The sequence below is a fragment of the Falco cherrug genome, chromosome 4 (assembly GCF_023634085.1).
Source record: "Falco cherrug isolate bFalChe1 chromosome 4, bFalChe1.pri, whole genome shotgun sequence".
In the NCBI taxonomy this organism is placed as follows: Eukaryota; Metazoa; Chordata; class Aves; order Falconiformes; family Falconidae; genus Falco; species Falco cherrug.
Genome location: NC_073700.1, coordinates 56,340,852 through 56,364,037, shown reverse-complemented (window position 1 = coordinate 56,364,037; position 23,186 = coordinate 56,340,852). Strand labels below are relative to the sequence as shown.

The 23,186-nt window shown below is 47.3% G+C and overlaps 1 protein-coding gene across 1 annotated transcript; it reads left to right on the top strand.

The window, feature by feature from the left end:
* The first annotated feature begins 1,930 nt into the window (after positions 1 to 1,930).
* On the top strand, positions 1,931 to 13,610 carry XIRP1 (xin actin binding repeat containing 1). The gene is made up of 3 exons (XM_027809970.2): positions 1,931 to 2,091; positions 3,418 to 3,471; positions 5,128 to 13,610. Exon 3 carries the CDS (start codon positions 5,128 to 5,130, stop codon positions 12,820 to 12,822), a length of 7,695 nt encoding a protein of 2,564 aa, XP_027665771.2. The 5' UTR covers positions 1,931 to 2,091; positions 3,418 to 3,471; the 3' UTR covers positions 12,823 to 13,610.
* Positions 13,611 to 23,186: the final 9,576 nt, after the last annotated feature.

Below are 23,186 nucleotides of genomic sequence, written 5' to 3'. Positions count from 1 at the left end.
ACTGTCTCCGCTGTTCCTTTTGACTCAGTGTTTAAGCTGTGGACAGCAGAAATCAGGGAGAGAGGTCCCATATTTACATGGTGACATAGCAAAAAAAGCATTAAGGAAATACCTTCTTCTGTTTCCTCCCCTGGTGTCCCAGTGACCTCTGGCAGAACTGGGCAGCTAAATCTGTATTGCATCCCACTGCTTCTTCATGTGCCCAGCCTCTGTGCTGCATCAAAATGCCTGTGTATCTGCAGAAGCAGCTGGAACCAAGGACGAAAGGAACCTTGGGGTTTGGCGCCTTCCAGCAGCATGCTGACCAGTGTCTGAGAAGCTTACTGGGGTCCCTCTTCTCTTATCTTCATGGCTTTTTGGTGCACATTTGTTCCTGTAGGAACTGGCATTTAATTTGAAGCACCAGATCCTGGAATCCTGTTAGTATATAATATTAGTTGTTGTCACTTTAAAATAAAAACAGAATAGATCTCCTTCAGTATTTTAGAGAAAAACTTGAGAATCTGAACTCAAAAAGCAGAAAACAAAGAAAAAGAATCATTAAGTTTGTTATTTACAAAATCTCGTGATTTGGGGACTGAGATTTGAAGGCAAAGAACACTAGAATTGCTGCAGTGCTTCTAACGTGCACATATTAAAAAGTACATCAGCCCTTTCCTGGCTGTGCAATAGCTGGATTTGTGGAGAGAGAGCCCATTGTTCAAACAGAAAGCATTGCAAATACCTCACTAAATCCAAATGCAGCAGTGCAATTTTGCAAATAAAAGGAGAACTTTCTCGTGTTTTTACAGCAGTAACAGAGAAATTACAGCCCTGACTAACCTGGAGGACTAAGATGCGTCATATAGGTGTAAAGCTCTATATATGTCTCTAATGGGAGGTGGAGATGGCCATTCTGCTCACACCTAGCAGAGTAACGCAAAAAGAAATTTCTGAGCTAGAACTTGAAGTTGTTACTTTCTTTTCAACACCAGTCTTTCTCTGGGGGTGGACATAGCTTTCATCCTCAGAGGGAGGGGAAACCCCCACTATTTAGGGGGATGAGGACCAAGGGGGATGCAGTACAGCAGGGGGGAAAGAGGAAGTATGGCTTGAGCATCATCTGAAAGTGCATGACCACTCCAACGACCCAGCTGCTCCTCCATGTACCCCTCAGGAGGTCTGGCTAATAGATCACCTCCTCCCAGAGTAGCCATTTCCTAATGAACCCGATAAGGGCATCCTCAGCTGCAGTCACCTCCATGGGAGGCATCTGAACAAAGGTAGGAAAATCTTGAATATCTCAGCAATGGCATGCTGGGCACCAGTGGGCACCCCATGGGAGCTCGTGCAGCTCAGAGTATCAGATCTTTAAACTAAGAGCAGGGCTCAGCCCCCTGGCTCTGCCAAAGACTCACTGCTACATCCCTGGGCAGGTCTTGTAGCCTCTTCACCTCTGTTTCCTGAAACAGATTCCCAGGAGAGAGGTAAGTAAATGCATTTATGTGCTGATAAGAGAGCAGTGCGGGCTGCAGAGAAAAAAAAAAAAAAAGGAGGAATTGGTTCAAGTTGAACATGCATAGCGTCCTTCACATCCTGTGACTGACTCACATTTGGTGATGGCCTTGCGCAGGGATGCAGGAATGGGCGCAGGCTCTGTGCCCCATCAGCAGAATGATGGCATCAGGTCACTGCCTGATGTGTCACTCTTATCCAGGCTTAACGTCCATTTCAGTCTTGAAAGAGGTGGAAATGTCCATCTTTTCTCCCTGAACCAAAAGGGCACAGTGTTAAATTTTGGGGGTCCAGGGCAGTGGCAGCCATGGGGATCAGTGTGCAGGTGGCGGAGGCGGCTGGCAGAGCCCTCGGTAAGCGATGTTCACGCTCCAGGCTGGCTGTGCCCTCGCATGTCTGGCACGTAGCTCACTGCACACATCTGTCCCTGTTTCAGATGAGAGGACACGGTCATTTTTAGACATATCGGACAACACCAGCCACATACTTCACCAAGGACGAGGGAGGTCTGCTGCACCCTCCGTGAAGGAGCTGTCGGCTCTCTATCTCTCCCAGACAGCTGCTGCTGCTGCTCACGCCAGCAGCCCCGCACAGCCGGTAAGCACTGCGCACCCCGTCCTCCCCCTCACAAATCACCAGCGGCATCCCAACAATGTCCCGGCCCAGCAAGTGGTTGAGAGGGTGAGAGAAAACACGGCTGGGTTCGTAAATCTGGAGAAACACAGCGTTTGGTTTTCCAAAACTGACCAGCTTTCTTTTGTCATTGGCAAGTATTGTATAAATGTTATCAGGGGTGCTGATAGGTATTATGATGTATAAGCTGTGTATACATACGCACCCATATATATACACGCTACATTCACACATACACACACGACAAACACACGCACATCTACATCCACTAGCCAATAGAGTTTATTCATACATAAGATTTCTACTTTATTTGCACACATATATTTGCACACTCATATCCATGGAGGAAATATTCAGCGCACAGCACCACAAACATCTCCATGCAGTACCCATTCCCACACACGTATGTATGTCCATAGGTGTCACACTCAGGCATAACTTTACAGTGCAGCCTCCCTGTGTTCCTCTGCTTATGGCCCTTGGTTTGGGATCAAGGGATCTGATCTCCCACTCCAGGCTGATCACGGGGTCATAGGATAATTCGGGTTATAATGATTATGAGGCACTGAGCTTTGTTTTTCCCATTTTCCCAGCTTCACTGGTGATCCAGGAGTACCATGGGATGTCATTTCACATCTGGACATTTCATGCCCCCTCCCACTCTCAACCTTTTGCAGGGTCCCTGTCCAGAGGATGCAGCCTCCTGGGTGTGCATCAGAGCTCTGTACTGGAGGAGTCCAGGCTAAAGCAGTCAGAGTTGAAACTAAATGAGTGGAGACTGTCACTGGAAAATTACAATTGGAGAGAAGCCCAATTAAAAAAAAAAAAAAAGTAATTTCAAAACAATGAATTACAGAGTCTTTAATGCAATTACAAATGTAGAACAGTTTTCTTTTTAAAATATTGAAGTATAAACAAAAATCAGGCATAATAGGCAAAAACATAGGCAAATCTCAAAATCTCACTTTGGAGAAATCAATGCTTGTTCTGTTCCGTTCCCCACCCCGCTCGCCCCCCCAGCCCTAAACAAAAGTGTCTGGCATTTTGTTTGTTGACTGATACTTTTGGAAACAAAGTTTCCTGACCTGGAATAAGATTGTTTTTCCCAGCTGTACAGAGCTGCGGATGAACCAAAAAAAAAAAAAAAAAAAAAAGAAAAATCTCACCTGTAATGGTTTTCAGGCCTCTGTGGCTGATTCATATATATATATATATATATACACACATACACACAAAGATAACATGTCTTTCTATACAGTTTGATGTCAGTTTTCCTTGTGTCTTTTGCAGAGTACTGTGAAGGACAACTCCATTCACTTTCCCAACCGACAGAAAAAAAGCAAGGTAGGAAACGTTAAAGATAAGCACTGTTATCTAACCAAATATTTGTGGACTGTAGTGGAGTGTGATTTAAATACCCACAGAAGGCAGCGAGCAGTGCTTTCAGACTGAATATAGCTATCAGCTGCTCGGTTGCCCTTCCCCACGTTCAGAAGTTCTTCACAGATCCCCAAAAAAACACCCCTTATTTTAAAAAGTGCATTCGAAGTATGTTGGCTCATGCCAAAGATTTGCATTTTACACTTGCTGCAAAATATGCTGATTTTGGTATTCTGGGGTGGGTTGTTTGTTGTGGTTTTTTTTTACTAATGCTCAGTACTTATTTTTAGCTGGAACAATCTGCGTGTAACAGAGTGAAATAACACCGCGCACCATTGCTTTGAGCAACAACTAATAATATTCCCAGCATAACTCTACAGACGTAACTCCACAGGCATGCCAAGGGTCAGCAGATCTGTTTACCGAAAGGAAAGCCACCAGGATTACAGCCTCTCATAGATAACGGTTACAGGTCTCAGCTACTTTCCCTTTGGATAAATGCCAGGCTGGTGCAGGTTGCAGGTATTCAGTTCGGTGACCAGGCTTCCCAAGCTAAGGAGAAAAAAGGGCATAAAGCGAGGCTCAAAGGTAGGGGAAACAACCACAGCCCACCCCATCCCACCTGCACCCTCTGGTTTTTTTGGTACCAACACTGCTGTGAATTGGAGCAGAGCTCAGGCTGACTCAGTCTAACCAGGTCTAACTTTTGCTGGCCCCCCAGCTATGCGTGTCACCCCAACCTCTGGTTCCCCAGCTGTGCTTTTTCCTCCTAACAGAGCACTGAATTTGGCCTGCTAATTCCAGCAGTTTGTAAACCTTAGTTAGCCTCAGGTCTGCACAAGTCTGCAAGTCCAAAGAGCTTTATTTAAGTCTCTGATTGTATCACTGTGCACCTGTTCTTATGCAAATGATGGTGTAGGGTACACTTGAGAGTCCAACAGAAGGCATCATTAATCCTTCAAACATCCAACAAATCCAAACATCCTTCCCCATGCCCTCACTTCTGCATTGTGGGCAGCCCTTGATGCTACCCAAAGCCCATCGTGCTAGCTCACTACCCAAAAATAGGCTGTCCTCATCAGCTCACTTTGACACTTTGGTTCCCTCTCTCTGTTTTCTTCTTAAGACCTCTTCACAAATAGCTCCCTGGCTTTCTCCTACACCCATCTCCTATGTTCCCAGACTCTCTGCAGGTCCTCACACTGCCCTGGACACTTGGGAGCAGGAGGGAGAAATTAACCTTTAGCGTGCTACCCTAAACCAGCCGCCTTCACGTTATTCTTGCGGTCACTCTCGCTGACACAGTCCACACTGGGCATCTCTGTCACACCGTAGCTGGCCTGAGTCCTGGGGACTGTAGACTAACCACCGTACGTGCCTGGATTAGGGACCTTGCTTTAGAGTGCATTGCTGTGGAACCAGAGCTAACACCAAGCCTGGAGCGTGTGCCGTGGTGTGATGCTTTGGAGTGCTGTGTGCTACTGAACCAGAGGTACAGAGCTTAGTAAGTGCATGGATTTCCCTTGTTGGCTGGCTTTTTCCTTTGCCGTTTTCACAATTAACGGCCGTGGGGTTGGGGAGTAAGAGATGATGCTGACATTTAAAACTGTTTCCCTAAAGATGTCAGAAGCACAGAAATCATCCAAAGTTGCCATCAAGACAATGGAAGATGACTTACCTCCCCCTCCTGCCCTTGGCTCAGTCCAGGTAACCCCTCAAGGGAGCCAGGATCTCAATGCACTCCCTGTGCCTCCTCCAAAGCAAGCCTTCTCCAAGTTCTACCAGCAGCGTCAAGTGAATGAGCTAAAGAGGCTCTACAGACACATGCATCCTGAGCTCAGGAAGAATTTGGAAGAAGCTGTGACTGAGGACCTGGCAGAAATGCTTAATACTGAAGATCCCAGTGCACAGGCATCTGTGAACCTGGACAAAGTTCTTCCAGGAGAGGTTCAGTCCATGCGCTGGATTTTTGAGAACTGGGCACTTGACACCATTGGGGACCATCAAGCCACAAAGAAGCTGACAGAAGAAGAGATCATTCCCGGTGGGGACGTGAAAAGTACTTCCTTGAGGTTTGAAAACCAGTCAATCAATGGGGACAGCCTGTCAACATCAACCAAGGTACCAGATACAGACCTTGCCAGAGGAGACGTGCATACTGCCCGGTGGCTGTTTGAAACCCAACCACTAGACTCATTAAACAAACTGTATTTGGATGAAACCGAAGTGCAGGAGGCGGTTCTCAGGGAGCCTGTCCAGGGAGGTGATGTGAAAGGGGCCAGACAGCTCTTTGAAGCACAGTCCTTGGATGCTATAGGACGCTGCTGCTCAGTGGAGGAGAAGAGCATCCTACAACTCAAGTCAGAAATCCAGGAGTTAAAAGGCGATGTTAAGAAGACTGTCAGGCTCTTCCAAACAGAGCCCCTCTGTGCTATCAGAGACAAAACTGGGAACATCCATGAAATCAAGTCTGTCTGCCGAGAAGAAATTCAAAGCAATGCAGTCAGAACGGCTCGCTGGCTGTTTGAGACTCAGCCCCTGGATACCATCAACAAGGACACTTCCAAAGTGCAAATAATCCGTGGGATCTCATTGGAAGAGATTGGAAGGCCAGATGTCAGTGGAGCAAGGTGGATATTTGAAACTCAGCCCCTAGATGCCATCAGAGAAATCACCGTGGAAGAACAGGATTTCAAGGCTTCAACGGATTTTGTCACAGGGGCAGATGTCAGTAAGCAGCGAATGCTCTTTGAGACCCAGACTCTTGATTCTCTGAAAGGAGAAGCTTCAGAAAGCGTTGTAGCCAAAGAACAAGTCATTGGCGGTGATGTGAAATCTACACTCTGGCTATTCGAAACCCAGCCCATGGAGACCCTGAAAGACAATTTTGAGGTGGGACGTTTAAAGAAAGTAGAGCTTTCAGCAGAGGAAAAAGGAGATGTGAAGCAAAGAAAACATGTCTTTGAGACCTGTCCCCTTGGCAGCATCTCCAAGGCATTTGAGGAAGAAATGCCAGCCACCAGCATGGAAGAGGTAGTGAAAGGGGATGTGAAGTCTTTCAAGACCCTGTTTGAGACTCTCCCCTTAGACAGCATTAAACAGGCTGACACTGAGCCCGTCACCAAAGAAGAGGAAAGGATTCCAGCTGGCAACGTCAAAGCCAACCAAATCCTGTTTGAGACAACACCTCTGTATGCCATCAAGGATAGCTTTGGCAACTTCCACGAAGTCACCTCTGTGAGCAGAGAGCAAATCATGAGTGGTGATGTCAAGAACTACAAATGGATGTTTGAAACAAGGCCCCTGGACCAGTTTGATGAAAGCACCAAGAAAGTGGATATAATACGGGGGATCACAAAACAAGAGGTGGTGGCTGGTGACGTCAGAACAGCCAAGTGGCTCTTTGAAACTCAGCCCATGGACGTCATTCATCACCAAGCCATGCAAGGTGAGGAGCATCCCTCGGTGAAGCGGGAGATCTCCCAGCGGGGGGATGTGAAGACCTGCAGGTGGCTTTTTGAGACCCAGCCCATGCACACCCTGTATGAGAAGGCTGAAAAGAAGCAGGAGGAGGATGGCAGTGTGCCCCAAGCTGATGTGAAGTCATACACATGGATGTTTGAGACTCAGCCTCTGGACTCCCTGAAAGGCCAGGAGGAGCAGTATTTACAAGTCAGTAAGGCATACAGTCAGGAGGAATTACAGGGAGTTGATGTCAAAACTGTCCGGCACCTCTTTGAGACTGAACCCCTGGGCAGTGGTGTTGTCGGTGAAGCCGACCGAAAAAAAACCATACGGTACTCCAGTCGTGTGGAGATACAGTCTGGGGAAGTGTCCAGAGTGAAGGAGTTCTTTGAAGCGAAGCCCTTGGATACAGCCACCAAACCAACATCCCAGAAGGATGATGGGACAATTGAAGCTGGATCCGTGCACAAGTTCACTTGGCTCTTTGAGAATTACCCTATGGACTCCTTGAAGGACAACTCTGAGGGCATCCAGGAAATCCCTCCAGAGAAGGATGTCAAGAGGGGAGATGTTGGAGGCAAAAGGTTTGTATTTGAGACCTATTCCCTTGACCAAATCCATGACAAAGTGGATGAGACAGAGCTCCAGAAGATCCAGAAAGACACCATGAGCAAAGCCAATGTCAAGTCCTGCACAATGCTCTTTGAAAGCCAACCCTTATATGCTATCCAGGACAAAGAGGGGGGATACCATGAGGTCACCTCAGTGCAGAAAGAAGAAATCATGAAAGGTGATGTGAAAGGCGCCCGGTGGTTGTTTGAAACCAAGCCCCTGGATCAGATCAAAAAGGAAGAAGAGGTGTTTGTGATTAGGGCTGTCACCCAAGAGGACATCAAGGAAGGAGATGTCCAGGCTGCCAGGTGGAGGTTTGAGACAGAGCCTCTTGACTCCTTCTCAGGGGGAAAGATGTCTGTACCCAGAACAGTAGATGATGTGCAGAAGGGAGATGTTCAGTCCAACAAGCAGCTCTTTGAGTCCCAGCAAGTGGGCCAGAAGAAGTACGTGAGGATGGTCAGTGTCAGTGATGTTCAGCGGGGTGATGTGAGGACATCCACTTGGCTTTTTGAAAACCAGCCTGTGGACTCCCTCTACGGGGATGCGGAGAGAGGCCCACCTATCAGTACAGTGCAGAGAGAGGACAGCCAGAAAGGGGACGTAAAACGCTGCACCTGGTTGTTTGAAACCCAGCCAATGGACACCCTTAAGGACCGAGAAGTGATGGCCAGTACTGGGGCCCAAGAAGCCATCCCTCGTGCAGATGTGAAAAGTACAACATGGCTCTTTGAGAGCACACCCTTGGATAAATTTAGTGCTTCTGAAGGTGGTATAGAAACAGAACTGAAAGAAAGGACCATGAAGGAGACTTTAGAGACACTCTGTGCTTGCCAGGCTATTCAGCATGATGGAATCCTCATCGAAACCAATGATATGGAGAGTGTGAAGATGGTGAAGTACCAGCTCAGCAGCCCAGGGGCTCCAGAGGTCCTGAAAGAGGAGATTGTGGGAGGCCATCTGCAAAGGATCATGCTGCAGCTCCTGCACAGAACCAATGTGGAAGCACAGAGTGTGCTGGTGGAGGAGGACAGAGAGGGCAAGATCAAAGTAAGCCCATTGCAGCTACTGGACCAGAGCGAAGCTGTTAAAGGCAAAGAGGACTTAAGCGGTGATGTAACTAAGGCTTTACAAAGTCTCCTCAGTCAAGACGCTTCCATCAAAAAGGGGATGGTCTTACAAGAGACAAAGTCGGGATCAGTGAAGATGACTCTCTACTCCCTCCTGTTCCATTCTGTCCAGCAGAAAGTAGTCAAGGGGGATGTGAAGTCAACGATAGGGAACCTGTTGGCTTCTTCTCAGGAGCAGAAAGCAGCAGCGACCGTTAAGCGTGAGGACAATGAGAAGGGGAATGTCCAGCTTTTTGCGAGCTGCATTGAGAAGGGAGATCTAGACTATCTGAAGAATCTCCAGCAGGAATCGGAGATACAATCCCTCATCTCTTCCCAAGCAGAGCAGGGGGCAGATGAGAGTGCCCCACGGGTTGTGCAGGGGGCTAAGATACATATCTTACCAAACAAAGAACAAATAGAGAAAGCAGTTGCAGAGGGTGAGCCGGGGGCTGTGGAGGGAGCAGAAAAGGTGTTCACATATGAAAGCATGGGCAAAGAGGGTGTGTTAGAGAGAGAGGCTGTGCCTGCAGCGGGTGTGACAGGAACCACTGTGCAGTGTCTTGGGAAGCCCCTGCCCACAGTGAAGGGAAAGGAAGAAATTCTGTCGGGGGGGCTTAAAGTGACTACCAAGTCAATCCAGAGGGTTGCAGATGTCAGCAAGAAGGCAGAGAAAGAAGCAGCTACCACTGACGGTTTGAAGGAACCCAAAGCTACGATGCAAGGCAAATTTCCAACCCAAGTGACAGCTCAGAGGGGAGAAGTGTCTGGGAAACAGCAGAACATGATGACTGGGGAAGCCAGCCAGATGCAGCCAGAAGAAAAGGCCCTCGGGAGTGATCTTCAGGCTGCAATGCAAAGCCTCAGGCTAGCAACAGCAGAAGCAAAAAACATTCAACACCATGTCCAGAGCAAGCTACAGAAGAACAGAGAGGAGGTCTACACGGCCTATAGGCAGCAGGCAGCCAGCACGCAGGGGACAGTGACCCTTCAGTCAACTGTACGGCAGCAAGACTCAGCATCCACCACGCAGGAGAGCAGCAGCACTGCCGTCAGGACCACCACCACTAGAGTCCAGGAGGCATCCAAGACCCACACGAGCGTGTCTCAGAAGAGCATAGCATCACACAAAAAGGTCAGTGCTTCAGAGGAAGTACAGGGAGGACAACTATTGAGCCAGGAAAGCCAAGTTGTGCCTAGTAGAGATGTTAGCATTAAGGATGGCCTTTATACTGCCACACCTGTGAAAACCTATATAAACCCTTTTGTTGAGTCTGATTACAAAGAGCAATCAGTGCAAGAAGAAAGAGATGTTATTATCAGAGGGGATGTACAGACAGCTATCAGAGCACTGCAAAGTGCCGCCACAGAACAGCGCCTGGTAGAAAAGGAGGATGTTGTCCGAGGTAATTTAAAAGCCACACTTCAGTCACTGGAAAAGTCTAACGTTAATGTCTCCAGAGGGGATTTTAAAGCCGCTATGATATACAGAAATGCAGGGCAGTCCTATTCTGTGTGTAAAAAGAAAAATGAGACTCAAGTCGTTAGTAACCAGACTGCTGTAGTGGCTTCAGGGTCGCAGGCTGATAATGACTTTCCTCCTCCTCCCTCAGTTGCTGTGATGAAAGCAGAGCATTGCCCGCCCTCAACCAAAGCAACCAATGAAGGTGCCCTTCCACTACCAACCAGCAAAGATGAAGCCCCAGGATGTTCTGCACCATTCCAGACCCCTCTTCTTTCCCCTCCTTCTTTGTCCTGCAAACCCAGTGATCAGAGTCCTGCAGAGAAGCCCAGGACTCCTCCAAAACCAGAAATTACTGCCCCACCCAGGAAAAAACCTATTCCCCCTCCCAAACCTGAGCACCTCTTACATGAGGCACATTCTGCCTCTGCAAATAACAGCACAACCAGACCAGCCAAACCCATCCCTCCACCCCTGCCTCCAAAACCTGCAGGCCTGAGGGATATCAGCAAGCCAAAGCCTCCTCCCACAGAGCTGGAATTAAGCTGTATGGAAGTTCATGAACAATCAGGCCTTGGGGAGGTTCAGGCAAAATGCTGCACTTTGGAGACACCTGTGAACACGCCTGTCACCGCCCAGGGTGTGAGCCCTGAGACCAAGATGCCAAAAAACATTGCCAAAACCCCTCTTCAAATTGCAGAGGAAAGGTACAAGGCCAGCAAAGGAGGACAAGGAAAAGTGGAATCAGACAGTGCTAAGACTTCAAAACCAATGACAAACGGAGTGGTTAGTTTCGAAGTCAAGCAGGGAATGATGAGTGGGAAAGCAGCAGCTCCAAGGAGATGCCCAGGTGAAGTAGTTCAGAGGCATACAGATCTGTGCCAAGACAAGAATGGGTGCTCTTCAGTATCACATCCAACCTGTCCTGGTAGAGCACAGACACTCAATGTGCCAGGACAGACTCAGCCAAGCACCTCCCTTGTGGGTCACACCACTCATCCAAAGAGAGAAGGTGACATTGCACAGCATGCCCCATCCAAGGTGGAAAGGGAAAGTGTGTCTAATTCTTATGAATCATGGGATAGTCAAAGAGTCCTGCAGCAGGTAAATGAAAGGAGGCAAATGTGTCAATCAATGTCTTGCCATCAGCAGTCGATGAACTCCTTTGAGCAGCAACAGCAGGAGAATAGTGGGCAACTGAAATGTCCTGATGGGGAGGCAGAGACACCTGCCCAGGAGAAGCCAGGTGTTGTTATGAGGGAAAAAACCAAGAGAGAAACAGAAGATGAGCGTCGGAAGAGGCTGTCAGTACACAAAGAGGAGATCATGAAAGGCAATGTCAAGGAGGCTATGGAGATCTTTGAGAACATCAGGAGACAGAAGGAGCTGCAAGAGATCCTGACTCGGGTGAGGGAGTTTGAGGAGGAGACAAGCAAAGTGGACGTAAAAGCTCTGAAGAGCTTCTTTGAGAAGGTCCCTGACTGGGTCGTTCATCAGAAGGCCCACCAGGCCAAGCAACAGAACAGGGCTGAGACACTGGCAAAGGAAGATGCTGACAGTGTCCCCTCGGTGGAGCTGGTGTTCGGGGACCTGGAACGGGCCAGTGCTGAGATTATCCACCTGAAGGAGCAGACACTTGCCCGGCTCCTGGACATCGAGGAGGCCATCAAGAAAGCTCTTTATTCTGTCTCTAGTCTCAAGTCCGAGTCGGACATCGCTGGGCTCTCAGGGTTGTTCAAGGAGTCTCTGGGGAGTACCCAAAGCTCTGTGAGCAGCAGCAATATCCGTAAAATCAGCATTGTCTCAAGCAAAGCCAAGCAGGAGGGAATGACATTGGAAACAGGGGAAGCAGCATCTGTGGAAGGTGCAAAGGTGGCAGAAAAGACTGAGGTAACCAAGGCAGAGCTAGAGGTCCCCCACCTCGTTCAGTCTCGCGTCAGCTCTCCCTCCTCACCTTCCTACATCTCCATCGAGTCTGCTGCCAGGAAACCAACAGAATCACCCAGGACAGCACATTCCCCCTGGGACATCCCTTCACCAGACTGTCTTGACACTCCAGGAAAGAGAGATGCTTTTGCTCAGGGCAGCTTTAGCTCCTTCAACCATCCATCAGCAGGGTCTACTGGGCATGACATGACCCCCTTTGAGAAGTCACCAGAGCCTGTCCAAACAAAAGCTGGGCTGAGCTCAGTGAAACAGCACACCCTTGGCAACACCAACCATTCCATCAGTGAGAAAGAGAGGTGCCCTCCAGACACCTCCAAAGGCAGCTGCCACTGTGGGATGAAAGGAGGATTTTCAGATTACTGCTCCCTGAACGTCCCCAGCCCGCAAAATCCGCGGAGGCAGAAAAGCATCTTGGAGCTTCAGACAGGGCCCGATGGCTCCAAGCTCTATGGAGCCACTCGGACTGTTATGGAGCAGTATGAGGAAATGGACCAGTTTGGAAACAAAATCATCACTTCATCCACCACAGTCACCAAGCAGTCTGAGACACAAACATCTTCCACGTGCGATGTGGTCTCTCATCCCCAATATGAGGTATCAGCCTCACCCGTGTTTCGGAGGTACCTGAAGAGCCCAAGTGAAGACTTCCACACCAACGGCAGTTTTCAGGAGCCAGGAGTTGTCTTTGTCACCTTTGGCAACTCCAAGCCAAAGAAATAGGAGATTCTGGAAAGCAAGAGAGAAGTGTCTAAGACAAAAAAGAAAGTCCACAATTAAAAAAAAAAAAAAAATCTCCTGGTTTATCCACATTACACACAGGGATTCATCTGCACCCTAAGGACTTCTCAGGGTCGTCATCTTGGAGTTTGCATACAGACAGGACAAACGCAGTCTGCCTTGACACTGGAGGAGAACAACCCTCACCTGGCCAACCCAACAGACTTGGTGCTACACCACAACCCAGAGCCCTGACACTGTTAGAAGCACAAGGGAAAAAATCCATCCATGGGCACCTTAGGGTAGTTTCTTCCCCCTGGAGTGTTGGGGTGGGAGGGGGGATGGGTGGTGTTTTATTGGGCTTCTCTGAAATAATGCAGAAGAAAGGATGAGTAGGATCAATAAGAACCAAACGACCTGGGCATCGGCAAACACACACCTTTATGCCATCTTCTTTTTCTAAGAAGGGCATCCTAAACACACATATATACTTACGTTCATATTGATGGGTGGGTTGGGTAGGTTTTCTCTTAGCCATTAAGAAAAGAATAGGAGAAAAGAAAATCAAATTGTTGTCACTATTGGGGTTGGGGGAGGTATTTATCAGTTTGTTTTTCAGTTCCTGGGATGTACTCAATGCTACTGGAAACTGTCAAGCCAAGACCTACAGCTATCATCAGTGCTGTTCCCCCAAAGAAAGTTGTTATGAAAGATTCTCTACTTGAGTCAGAATAGTTACTGCTTTCCTTCCTTTATTTTTAGAATTGTAATTTATTATTCAATATATACAAAACCCTTATTTTAGATTTTCCATGCTTTCATACATGTTTACTGTTAAAATTCATTTTGAGACTTTGTAAAGCAATTTTCTTTTTATTATGACTTTGTTTTGTACATTCTCAACTCAAGATTTTAGATATTTTGTGGGGTTTTCTTTTTTTTTTTTAACTTCTATTGCTGCATTCTGAAGGTAAATATTACCTCTAAAAATACTTTGGTCTGGTTGAGTTTCTTTTGTTGAGCGCTTGTTTCCTTTCAAAGTAGCTAGAAATGATCTCTCAGTAACGAGTTGAATCACATATTAAGAGCACTCTAAATCACTGCAGGGATTTAGTCTACATCTTCTTTACAATGTGGGTGGGTTTTCAGCCCTGAATCAAGCAGCATCCATACTCTTGCCTGAAAACTGAGTTAAGTCCAAGGTGATATACACCACTCAATCCAGGACCCTGTGTAGGTGTGCAGAGACTGGGTGGGATGTACACACCAAGAAAGGTCTGAACACACCTGTACCCATTTCCTCCAGGTGAGGAGGCAGCTGTGGTGGTGTGCCTCCATAAGCCTCAACTCACATCACAGGCTGGCCCAGCTTGGGAGTGAGGCAAGCAAGCAAGGAGCTTACTCCAGGTGTGGGAGAACGCCAGGAGCCTACAGAGTGACTGGATGGTTTCTCAGGGAGCTGTTTCCTACAGCCTGGCTCGGGCTTAGACTCAGACTTAGACTACCAGCCCCTGCGATAGACCTTCTAGCTAATCTACAGCAAGTCGCCTCATCTCTCAGTGCATCTGTTTACCTTTCTGCAGAATGGGACAGTAACCTTATTTTAAAAACCATCAGTAATATGTTATGGTCAATATTTGCTTTTTTCCCCCCGAGGTAAAATTGCCCACGCTGATGAATGAAGAGTGGGACACTGGAGAGGAAGGGACTGTTTCAGAGCCGACCACTCCACATCCCTAGCTCATAGCCAGGTTTTTATATATCAGGTATCATCTCACATCATGCAACACCTTATTCAAGGTGCTGTAGACCAAGTAGTAGTTCTGCTTCCTCCACAAAAAGCAGATACATACTCAGATCTCATTGGTTTACCTCTAGGACCCCATGAACTTGAAAGTTAGATACACAGAAAGAGTAAGAACATCTGTTGCAATTTAATTTACAGCAGTCAGGAAATAACACAACACAAACAAACTAGCAAGCAGCAAAAAGCTGCACTATTGGTCAGACTCTACCCTCCATGCTGTTTCTCCATCCTCCAGAGGCCAGACCACACTGCTCCTTGTCTGTTTCATCCAGGTTCTTTCTTTCCCCCACTCCTCAGCGCTATTTAACCACTTTGCTGTAGGAGCTCAGCTGCACATCGTCAAAGCAAGGCCACAGCTGCATATTATCAATGTCAGTCAACCCACTCTTTTCATTCCCCTACAAACATCATTTTCAGTTCCACCAAAGAATACACCAAAGGTCAAAGTAGAACAGCAGATACACTCAATTTATGACTATCTGCTTTCAGGGAATCAGGAAAAAAAACTGCTTAGACCTTCCCAGTTGTTTTAGAAAGGCCAGTAGCAGAAAGAAGAGACAGTTAGTAATCGGGAGCTCCTCTTCAACATTTTTCCAACACCGTTTTCTTATCCTTGTTTGTTTATCATCTTAGCTTGTTTCAGGATGCCTGTAACACAAGTTTGTTTCATTTCTAAGGACAGCTGCAGAGCAGTTTTAGCAAGCTACAAACAGGTTGTCTGGGCAATGAAAACTATTCCACAGGAACTCAAACCCAAATATCCTGCACTGCCAATGCTTAAAAATACTGATTTTATTGCCTGTGTTTCTGGTTTTACAGAATTTCTAAATGTTTCAATGAGCCATTTATGAGGCTAAGATCATTTAAGATGTGTTTCTTTCATGGTATTTCCATCAGCCAGGAACTGAAATACCATGAGGGGACAGATGCTGCATTATTTCAGCACCATACATGGCACGCTGAAGCACTGAAAGAGCTGGAGAAAAAAAACAAACGCCAAGATTTGAAACTCAAATACAAGCTGAAGGATCAGCTCATATTCTCTGTGCTTCAGACCTTGTAATAATAAACCAGCAGAAGACATACAAACTTTCAAATCCCAAGTGAGTTGTCATAGTTTTTCTGTGATCTTTGGATACAAGACATGACATTGTTCATCTTTGCTCTCGTGGTCACTGCATTCTCACACAGTGCTGGGTAGGTATTTTCAAGATCAAACTGGTTGGGAGAATTACCTGGACCAGTGGACAGAGGACAGATGGCCTTGTCTTAACTGTACCTCCGTGAGTGGCCAAAGGACAAATTCAGCTACAGATCTGGTTCTCTTGCAGCAGTCGGTGTCAAATATGCCACATTTGAAGTGCCTACATCAAGTATCACCCTTCCCAGCTCCATTTCAGCCACCAGTCTCCCTGAGGATACACAGTCTCAGGTCAGAAAGCTTTGTGCTCACCATCTTCTCCATCTGTCAATAACACAGGCGTCTTCAGGCTGACCCCTCCTGCTACGAAGATTTTAATTCACCTAGGGAAAAAAGGCAGTAACTGACAAGCCATAAGCCAGCTGCAACTTTCAGCGGGGCAGTAATCAGCAGCTAATTCCCGACACACTCCGAAGCTGCTTGTCACAGAAGACTTAAGATAATTTCCTTGCCCACAGTGCCATTTGATTGCTGCTAATCACCTCTCTATCTTCCAGACCACTCGGAAGGCTTATTCCTGGGGCTGATAAAAATACCTCTGAAGAGCAAGAGTATTTGCCATGCGTCAGACAGTGAGCACTTTAAATAAATCCCCTAGTGAAAGAGACATACATCCCCTATAAAAGACTATCCCACTTTTAGCTCCATTCACATTAGCACATTCACTCCCAGCTAAGAGCAGAGAGATCTTGCTGGTTTGCCAAACAGTTCTGCTTCATTCCTTGGTCATGATTAAAGGAAAGCATTTTTTTTTCCTTATGCAACAGAAATACATCGACAGTTACTCTCTTCTCTGCCAGGACACACATCTTTGTGCTGTATGAGAGCTTGTCGCTCTCAGAGAACACGCCTGTCAGAGTACTTAGATGTAACTGTGATCTGTACTGCCAGATGCAGCAAAGTTGATCTATTGGCTGAGATTTATTATCGCCAGGACTGGCACTTTGCTCCGTCATCACAGACAATGCTGTGTTTGTGCAGCTGCCCACCACCACTCACTGTTCTTTGCCAAACCGCCCGCTCATTTCCCCTAGTGAAATGGCATCCCCTGCAAAGGTGCACAGCTTCGGTTTCTCTTGGAGACACCTGCTAACATGGCATCACTTTCCATCTGGTTTCTGTTACCATTTTACACCTGAAAGATCTATCTTATTATGGCACAAAAGCGTATTTCTGCTTCACCTTCACCAGCACTGCCCTCCCATTGACAGTTCCATAGTCACATTGGTGAAATCTGTCTTGCCTAACTGATTCTGACCAGCTACATGGGCTTGTTCTAGGCCAGATGCATCACCTTCTAGATTCCCTTAACTGGATCTCCACTGAGTATACTGGGAGTTCAGACACCCTTACATACGTAGACGCTTACAGAACTATGGTCTTCCCTCTGCAGAGGGCTGGAACAGCAGAGGTATGATGAGATCACTGCTGACTGAAAGAAAGACGGGGTTTTTTTGTATACTTCCCTCTAGAGAGAGGGAAGAAAACTGAAGATGTCAAACTCTTCCTCTTTAAAGTGTTGGCATACAAAACCAAAAATGACTGGACCTTAATGGTACGTTTAGCCAAAATGAAGGTAATGAAAGAATACTTGGTCCCCAAGGTTTCTGTTGCAAATAAAAGAGGACTCTTGTTCCCTTGTCAACTCAGCTCTTTAGATACAGAAACACCTTTCCTGTTTCATAGGATCACAGAATGGTTTGGGTTGGAAAGGACCTTAAAGATCACAGAGTTCCACCCCCCTACCACAGGCAGGGACACCTGCCACTAGACCAGGTTGCTCCAAGCCCCATCCAACCTGGCCCTGGACACTTCCATTGAGGGGGATTCCACAGCTTCTCTGAGCAACCTCTGGTTGTTTCCTCTGGTCAAAGCTAAAATCTGGTCATCAGCCTGCTCCACACAAGAGCAGAAAGTAAACTTGGCTCTCCTGTGAGCTAACAACACTGCAAACCAGGGTGAGCACATATTAAACAAAAAGCTGGAGGGATCAGAGAGCATCAGCAAAACTCTATCAAATCAAACTGTGGCAGATTACCCCCAACAAAAAAGGCAAAGATGTCCTTATGTGAGGGAGCACTCAGAGCACTGACCTGGTCAGTCTGAGCCAGCTGTGGTCCTTCCGAGGTTTTGCACAGGCTTGACTTGCAGATGGACTCACCAGGTGAGCTGAGCCCCTGCTTCGCACCACAGTGAGAAAGAGTGCACAGTGATATCCACCTTGCCACCAGCATCCTCTGGATTGCTTGACCATGTAGACAACCTGGAGCTGTTTCTGCAGCTAGGCTGACATCCCAGCTTCTTTATTCCCTTTCTCTGTCTACTAATAAAATAGCTGGTGTTGGCAATGCTTTCCAGAGAGAGCCCCTGTGCTCTTCACATAAAGTGCTGTTTGAGGAAGCAGGTCATGGCACAAAACACAGTCCACAAAGTAAACATTTGGAGTAAACTGCCAGATTTATGGAGCTGTGGAAGCTTTAATGCTGAAATGTGCTGCATTTTGAGGGTTTGGACTATGTGGTCTGTGTGAGCAGCCATATAATATCAGTGATTTCAGGAGTTGCTCAGCCAGAGTTTTTTAGTCAGAGCCTCTGAACAATGTTTCTTACCTCCTTCAAGACTTTGAAATAATTTAACTGAGTGAACGATTTGCTCTTGATCAAATTAATAGTTTCTCTCACTGGGGGCCAAGAGTGTCTTGTCTTTCTGTCCTGACTGAAAGTTAATGCTGACCTATCCAAGATGACAAGTAAATTGAGTCAGGCATGAATCCAAACTCTTACAGCAGACCTGAGAAAGAACATCAACACTAGTCCAACACAAGCAGAAGATTCAGCAAATTAGCTTGCAGATCCATTTCCAAGTGGTCATGAATAGATATTTAACTTCGGTTTCTTCTTCTTCAGACTATGTTGAAAGAAATGTGTGCCTCCTGCCTGCAGCCTGTCTACTCCATGGAGAGTATAGTCGCTGACCAAATCTGTGTGCACCGCTCATGTTTCTGCTGCAAGGTCTGCAGAAGGAAGCTGAGGTGAGTGGTAGGACCCAGTTGCATTTGTTTTTAAAGGATGTCCAAGTAGTTTCTATCACAATAGTCCAAGGGTAATTCCAACAGGGCAGGCTTCAGGAAATCAGGAGGGTACACAGTTTCCCTGGTACATTCTGCCTCTCCATTGCTAGAGTCTGAAGACTGCTCACCTCAAGCTTGTAGATACCTGTAGATCAGGAACCTGCATGGTGATGCAAGGGTGTTACAGCACTCTCAAAACTATCAAGCTGCAACAAGGTCTTTTACAGTCACATACCAAGTTAACTTCAATAAGTAGTTAGCACACCTTGCCCCAGATGGCCACCAATCCCCCACAAAGTCTCAAAGGTCCATATACATTTCATGCCAGTCCCTCTGCTACCTTTTCCTCATCTCTCCTCATCCAGGTCTCTCTTCCTTTGCTATTCTCTATTCCATGGCTATTTAACCACTTAACAGAACCAGCCACAGCTGCACTTTATCTACATCAGCCAAACTGCCACCCCTGAAGCCAGCCCACAGCTGTATATTATCAATATTAATTAACCTAGCTTCATTCCTCTACACAAGGGTGAGCTGAAAATACAAGAAAAATGTACAGTTTTAGAATGCTGATATGGAATTTAATTGGATGAGTAGTTTGGGTGCTTTGCATGTTCATGGAGTCAGGTAGGTTGGAAGGTACTTCTGGAAGTCTCCACCCAGCCTCCTGCACGTCCAAGTAGGACAGGTAGCTCAGGAATGTGTCCAGGAGAGGTGTGAATGGCTCCAAGGATGGAGATTCCACAACCTTTCGGTTGGGGCCCCTCTTTCAAGATCTGACCACCATTGAAAAGTTGGGGGGGTTATATCTCATCACAATTTCCCATGTTACAACTTGTTCCCATTGCCCCCCATCCTGTCACCATCCACCTCCCGCAGCACTCCAGCTGTCTTCTCTATAACCTCCCATAAAATAGACACACACAGAAATTAGTTCATCCCTCTTAACCTTCTCGTTACGAGACCCAGCTAACCCTGCTCTCAGCCTTTCCCCAGATGACACGCGTGCCAGGCCCCTGACCACCCCGGTGGCCCTTTGCTGGACTCCTTCCAGTGTGTGAATGGGTTTCTTGCACTGATGAGATCAAAATGATACACCCCAGCCCTTTTCTACAAGGCTATTTGCCATCCTCTTGCCCCCCTCACACCCCATCCCAGATGTGCAGACCCTTTCTGCCATCATACAGCTGTGTCACGGGAGCCCCGTGCAGTTCACCCACATGGCCCATGCTGTGCATTTGCAGGAAGGGATGAAGAGCTGGTATGAAGCCTGACCCATAAATGAGAAAAGGGTTACACGTAACCTGGGCTACAACTCCCAGAGTTATAGCAAGGAAATGTTTAATTTTTCATGTGTTTTGGGTTTTGAAAAAGAAATCAAACATATCCTCAGAAAACTGACACTTTTCAAAGGTTTCATTCTTCAAACTCCCTCCCTTCCCCAAATTTCCACTGAAAAACAGTTTTGCTGAAAACCTGTCCATCAGTGCTACAGCTTCCCTCCCACACAGCCGCTAACAGCTATGCCAATGTGTGTTTTCCAGCTTGCAAAACTATGCTGCCCTCCATGGGGTGTTTTACTGCCAAGTCCACTATAAGCAGATGGCTGGAGCTCAAAACAGAAGTGAGACAGAAAAGCTGGAGCATGGGCTAGGAGATCCTCAGGTTCAGCGAGTGGTGATGGTAGGCAGAGCACTACACCCCCAGGACTGGTATAACAGCACCCAAAAGAAGACTGAAACAAGAGAGACATCCCTCAACACACGGTGCGGCTTGCAGCTGGCTGATCACAGGCAAGAGTTGAACAGCAGGTCCGTCCTCTTAGGGAACAAGTTCAGAACAAGCTGGCCACCTCCAGAAACTGCCTTGTTGGCTGTAGATGGGAAGGCTGGAAAGGGAGCATGCTCCTGGAAAAAGCCCACACTGAGCCTGCAAACCCACCCGGCTGCGGGCAGCAGGGCCAGCAGGGTGGTGCTCAGGGGTCAGGAGGGAAAATCAGGGGTGGAGGCAGCAGTGCAGAAGGGAAGCTTCTTACCTGGTGTCACCCATACCAAGCAAAGAGAGCAAACATGTTCCTGGCCCAAGACTGGAGAACAGAGAGACAGGGAAAAGACTGGGGATGGGGACATTCCAGAAGGGAGGAGAGGAGGCAAGGTGTCCCAGCGAGTGGCTGCAATCCAGCAGGGAACAGTCCAGTTGAAGAGAGAACCTGCCTCTGCCTCCTCCCCTCTAGTCCTGGAGTCTGTGAAGTCCCTGGCTCGTGGCTCCCTTGTGCACCATGCCACACCTCAAAGCACTAAACCCACCAACTGGATGTACTTAGGGGGCTCCATCCTCTCTGCTGCGGAGCTCCCAGGAAAGGAAAACAAGGCCTGTAGGTCTTTAAGCACACCCAGGGAAGAAGGTACAATGCCTGCCGTGAAAGATAACAAGCCTCAACTGACCATAGCCACCCCAGCTACTGCAGGAGACAAGCAACATCTTGGAGAGAGAATGAACAGCCCACAGTCCAACCGTGTGCCAGGAGAGACCAAAACCAGGAACACTGTGAGTAAAGAGCAAAAACGGGGAGCTGAGACTATTGATGCCCCTGAAAATGAAGCTGAAGAAGCTCATCGCCTCTCTGGTGTGTCAGGGACCCCTTATGTATCTTCTGGCTCCCTGGAGCCAAGAGGGCTGAGTGCCTTACCTGAGATCACCAAGCTGGTGAATGAGAAGTCAAAGGCAAACACCAATGAGTTCACTGGGAAACAGATACCAGTAACTTCAGGGGGAAATATGCAGCCATCCAGCATAAGTCCTTTGCCTGGAATTGAGAGCAAAGGGACAGAATTTGAAAAGACAGAAGTGAAACCAGCAAGCACGTCAGGGTTTCTGGAAAAGCCCGGCCCTGAGCATGCATTTGAGGAAAACAAAGCAGAAAAGAGCAGAGTGTCTTCACCTGGTTTGCCACATAAGACAGATGACCACAGTGTGTCCTGTTTACAAGAAACAGAACCTCAGGGCACATGTGGCCCACAGATAACTAACCCTCATGAGGATATCTTGAGACATGATGTAAAATCACCTGGCAAGGATTTTCCAGTATCAGCAGACACACCTCTGAAAGGAGCATGTGCCACTTGGCCCTCACATGATGAAGTCAACAACTCCAAGTCAAAGGATCCCAAAGAATTTGTTAGTGAAAACATCCTTCACATTTCTGAGCAATCATCCAAGACATTAGACTCTTCCAAACCAAATATATCCTTGGAAAAATCCAGAGGTCATCCAGTGGGTGAAGAAAAAATAGATCTGAAACTCCCAGGCAAAAGCACTGTGCATACATCAAGGCCTGGTACCCACAGCAAAGAGACCAGAAGCAGTGAAGCCTGCAGAGAGATGTTAGGTAAAGGTTTGAGGCTTGGAAAAAAACCCTTCACCACACTTTTTGGTTCTGAAGACAAAAGCAGCACTCCCAAGAAAGAAACAACAACCCAAAGGAAACCCACTAAGCCCCAGTCAGCCCTTGTCACTTTGTTTGGTTACTCCTCAGAGAAGAAGCAGAGTCAACTAGAAAAACCTGCACAATCATCAGCACAAACAAATATTGACAACAGGCCAGAAAAGCCCCAGGGCAACCTCAGGTCCTCCAGCCAAGTAAAACAAAAGGCCTCCAAGAATGATCAGCAGCCACGGCCAGGAAGGATGGAGGTCTTCTCTAGACATATCCAGGAGAGCTCTGGAAGCTTCTCAGACTCTACTGAGGGCAAGGAGACTGGTATCCTGTTGTTAGCTCCCGGCACAAGCATTTCATGTGAAGATAAACAGGAGAGAACTAAACTTGACATTGATGATCAACCAGCTTTCAATAGTCAGGTTCGGCAGCAGTGGGGCAGCTGTTGGCCCTCTCTCATCCCAGAACAGGAAAATCAGGAAGAAGCTTCAATAACCTCCGAAGGTGGAACAAACCCTCTACATCCTCCTTCAGAGCTTATGCCTCCAGCTGATAACAGCAAAAATCTCACCAGGGAAGGAAATAATCATGATGCTCATCTGCTAGAAATTCAGAACCTATTGAGTCCAGATGTCCAGGACACAGCGTGTGAGGATGGGATAATTTTTTTACCAGGCAATTCAGAAAAGTTACCAAAGGAAGCCAAGCTTCAGTTAGACAACGTGGATTTTCTGGAGGACAGTAACTTGTTCTTATCAGGAGGACAAGATTTTCCCAGCATAGCAAGTAAAACCCCAAATTCAAACTTGCAAAGTTCAGAGGCAGAAACTCTGCCTTGCTTTGGTCTAAATCC

Bases quoted from the DNA above. Each gene is read 5' to 3' on its own strand.
- XIRP1 (XM_027809970.2), top strand. From the start codon at position 5,128: ATGTCAGAAGCACAGAAATCATCCAAAGTTGCCATCAAGACAATGGAA.